The 4179-nt window shown below is 41.8% G+C and overlaps 1 protein-coding gene across 2 annotated transcripts in view; it reads right to left on the minus strand.

Moving 5' to 3' along the window:
• Nucleotides 1-200: 200 nt before the first annotated feature.
• The window catches only part of SLC13A5 (solute carrier family 13 (sodium-dependent citrate transporter), member 5), an 11798-nt gene continuing 7819 nt past the window's right edge, over nt 201-4179 (minus strand). For both annotated transcript variants that reach the window (XM_010189377.1, XM_010189378.1), the window contains exons 9-12: nt 3979-4097; nt 2587-2748; nt 1252-1389; nt 201-504 (exon numbers count right to left, since the gene is read on the minus strand). In XM_010189377.1, coding sequence (XP_010187679.1) covers nt 376-504; nt 1252-1389; nt 2587-2748; nt 3979-4097 — 548 coding nt within the window. In that variant the 3' untranslated portion in view covers nt 201-375. The remainder of the gene's footprint in view (nt 505-1251; nt 1390-2586; nt 2749-3978; nt 4098-4179) is intronic.

The following is a 4179-nucleotide window of genomic DNA, read 5'->3' on the forward strand; positions in this document are numbered from 1 at the left end:
CCGAGTGCAGTGTTCAATGCTAATGATTTACAAGTACATACCAGTGATGTGATAGTTCAAACCTTTCGATACAACAGCCTGCCCTCTCTTTATTTTGAGTTCAATAAATTCTAAATCTTGACCTTGACTGGAGGTACAACAGATCACTTGGTCATACTTATGATCCTTAAGGTTGTGTAATTAAACGGCACTTTTGCTCCAGCACAACTGGAGTAAATTTGAGTTGTTCATTCCTGAACTGATGTGTGGTTCTGGGAAGGCAGCAAACACCTGACACTCGATCTGAAGTGGTGATGAGACTCTAAATAATGCTTTGAGCAACAGGGAGTAATATCAAGGGTCTTTTCCTTGTTTAACACAAGAATTCTTCACTGCTCACTGGTTAGTTGTGCTGTTTGCCCAGGATGGGAATGTGTCCAGCTCAAACATAGGTCTTCCCCATGTGTTAATGGCCAGCGTGACACAGAAGACTCCAATGATGTTCATCACTATTCCAGATCTAACCTGTGCGACAGAAGTCCAAAACAAAAACAATAACCAGCACAGCAAATTGCAGCAAGGCCTATTTGTACCTACACAAGAAAGACACGTTGTCAAATAAATCACAGAAATAGCCATTGTACCCACTGCCCTATGTTCTTGCTTGGATGGAAATACCAGGGAACACACTGTGCAAAGCCTTTGAGCACTCTGCTATATAACTAGTCTAGGAGCTTTACAGCATGTACAACAAGTTGCACTCATTAGTTAAAGAACAGCTTCTGCCCTCTTCAAGTCTCCAGTTAGAAAACCAAGAATGTTTGGGTGTTGGGCACAGAACCTGGCACTGTGTGATCTGGCAGACAATCAGAGGATCAGGGCCTAGGGCAACTGATTGTTACCCTCTGCTTTCAGCTCCAGTGGAAACAAGGCTTCAGCTACATTCGCCAAAGCCCCAGAAGACTGGAGAGCACTGGCTGCATTTTAACCCTTCAGTGTTTAAGAGACATATGACTTGTCAGTTTTTAGTTTCAATTGGGCCGGGATGTATATCTGCCAAAGCCTGTGAGAAAGGCACTGTTACTTCAGAGATACAAATCTTTATTGCAATATTAACACCGCATAAGAGAGGTGCATGGGGTGGTGGTTACAGCCCATAGGAGCTTCCTGGCACTTTGGAAATACTTGGCTAAGGAAGTTTAACTCTCACCATATTTCAGGACAAAGGCAATGGAGAGCTTCAGAGAAGAGACCAGGCAATTACAATCTTACCATATCCAAAACACGGATGTGGCCGTAGGAAAACACTATCGCATTTGGTGGTGTTGCAACAGGTAGCATGAAAGCGAAGGAAGCACTGAGAGTACCAGGCAGCATGACATACAAAGGATGGATCTTGACAGATGCAGCCTGCGATGAAACGGAGAGAATATCACACTGGAGGTGTTCCAAAAGAAAAGCATGAAGCAGCTTTCCCAGACCACTGAGACACACAGGCTCATTTCGTTTCCTGGTGTTATATCACCAGAGTAATTTACAAGCATTTTATTCTGAAATCCACACGTGCTTAAAGATAACTTTGGTCTCGTTTCCTATCCCACAATATATAAAAACAATGCTCGATTCTTTCTTCTTGTTTGTTTTGTGCTATGGTATAATTTGGAGTTCTGGTCAAATTTATCCAGTGATCTTTTCTTTGACCTCAGACCACACTTTTGCCAGGATAACACAGGGATGGCATTATAATTGCTAGACACGTGGAGTAACACTCCTAGACATTACACAAGCTCTGTGGGACTCAGAACTCAAGTGCCAGTTTAAGTCACTAATAGCGCAGCACCTCAGTTGGGATAATTTTACTTTGATGAAATGGTCTAGAATAAAGTGGCTGTACTTTCCAAATTAAAGAACAAAGTAACCTATTTTTTCCTTTATGCTACAATTTCAATTCTGCTCAGAAAAGGCAGCAAAACTAATAGTTCTGGCTTCCTATGGAAAATTACACATTCCTAATAATCAGGCCTACCACTTTCTGTATTCTAGCATAAAATCATTAACATAAAGGAACTATTCACATGGATGAATAGAAAGTGCCAGATTTTGTTTTGGTTTGGATTTTTTGTGTGTTTTTCCAGTTCCGAGTTGGTGGTTCAAATGCAAAACGACCAGAATTAACTGATGTCTGTGGACCTGTGTTAAAAAAGTGACTCTCGCTTCACTTTCTCCAGGGCCAAGGGACGCACCTTACAGAAGGTTTGAACTGGCTTCCTTTTCAGGAAGGGTGCCATGGGACAGGAATCCTGAATTATCTTCTTCCCCCCAAGAAGCTGGTTCTCGGGGTTCAGACACATAGGGAGGGCAGACTGGAGAAAGTTTGCATTCTCACTTTCTACCTACATATGGTGCTATAAACATAGCAGTGAGCACCAGCTAAGATGACTCTCCCTTGCAGTGTACTGTCAGGTGGACTGCTTCGTTACTGGCTTTCAGATTAACATTGGAGCAACATTCAAGACAATAAATACGATACTGCTTTGCCACTACAGGCTGTCAGTTTAACTCTCATCTCCCAGCTGATAGGGTATAACAGGATGGAAGTAACCTCACCATGGATGAAAAGACAGGAAGGAAGAGGGTGGCTGTGGCAACATTACTGGTGCATTCGGTGAAGACGGCTATAATAAGCGAAAGTACTGTCGCAATGGCCCACGGTGGGATAGATCCTAGTGGAGTCATTTGATGACCCAGCCAAGCTGAGAGCCCAGAGTTCTGGCAAGAAAAAAAATGTGATTTTTCAGTGAGGCTTAGAACCCCTAGATCATGAACAAGGAATTCACGTGATGAGTAACATTCCTACCAAATAATGCTAAACACCATCCAGGAAAGTACAACAATCTGTCACAAACACTAAAACAAATTCCTTACCAACTACACCTAATACTGAGTCTCACTTTCCCAATTTTTCTGGAACACAAACACTTGCTCACACTTTGGTTACAATGTTGGTTGTTTTTTTTTGCGAAACAGAAACAACTGTTGCTGAGACTATTGCAAGTGCTGAATGTATCAGTTGGAAATTTCCTGACATGTTTTTCTTAGGTTTCTGAAGATACTGATGCTGTATGAAGGCTCTGTTGTAGAAACATAGGCAGTGATTGACTCAAGCAGCTTACAAAACCTTTGGCTTCATGGCTTCTAATGCTCTGGAGCTTTAATAATGTATGTATGATGTATGTAGATGAATGTAAGGCTCTAGAGCTTTAATTTGTCCCATGGTTTAAAACCAGCTACCCATAAAACTTACATCTGAATATGAATTTCCCCAAAGCATGGCACTGTTGATAGCCAAGGCTTGCTTTGATTTAGATGCATGAAGGAAACCACATGGTTCACCCCAAGATTCGTTCCTGCTTTGGGAATTCAGGTGCCTTTTCTGTGAATTTATGAACATAGGATCAAACCATGGGCTTGTGAAATGCAGCATATTGCCTGGCAACAGTTACTTCTTAACAGAAGTTCAAGAAACTCCACTGTACACAATTGTGGAAGATATCTACCCACAATTGTTTTCTTCCTGGCCACTTCAGTAGTAGTTTGGTTTAAATCTGAAGAGATATATCCTTTAAACATATCTCAAAAGGTTCTGAAAATCTTACAAGTGCTATCTATACTTCTGTTTTTCTAGTCAGGGCTGGGATCAGGATGATAACAGAAATAAGAAAGTCTGCTTTTCTGGCCCGTCCAGCCAGTGAAGATCCCAAATTACTCATGAACCTCTAAGAGGCAAGATAAATTGAAGAAACTTGATTAAAGCACACAAATTCCTGAAAATGAGGCACGTTCAACTCTCCTCCCAATTTTTTGTTAACTTGGATCTACCTCCAGATCTGGACATCTCTACTGGGTTTGGCTTTGGGTGCATGCCCAGTAATACAGGACTAGATAACAAACCAGAGAAGTTCGCCTTTGAGTCAGAGAATAACAGATGTCAGGACATACTGCGCTTGCATCAGCCAAAGCAAAACCTCCTCCCAGCAGCAGCACAATGCTCCAGGGCATCTTCCTCTGAACCACATTCCAGTCTAGCAGCGGGGCTGATAAAAATGGCTTTTTTATATCTGAAGTGAGAAATGAAAAGCAGAACATGTTTTAGAAGAGTGAAGACATTTTGTCTCCTGCTCTATAAGGTGCTAGGGAAAG

This window comes from Mesitornis unicolor, unplaced genomic scaffold (genome assembly GCF_000695765.1).
Source record: "Mesitornis unicolor isolate BGI_N332 unplaced genomic scaffold, ASM69576v1 scaffold43727, whole genome shotgun sequence".
NCBI lineage: Eukaryota > Metazoa > Chordata > Aves > Mesitornithiformes > Mesitornithidae > Mesitornis > Mesitornis unicolor.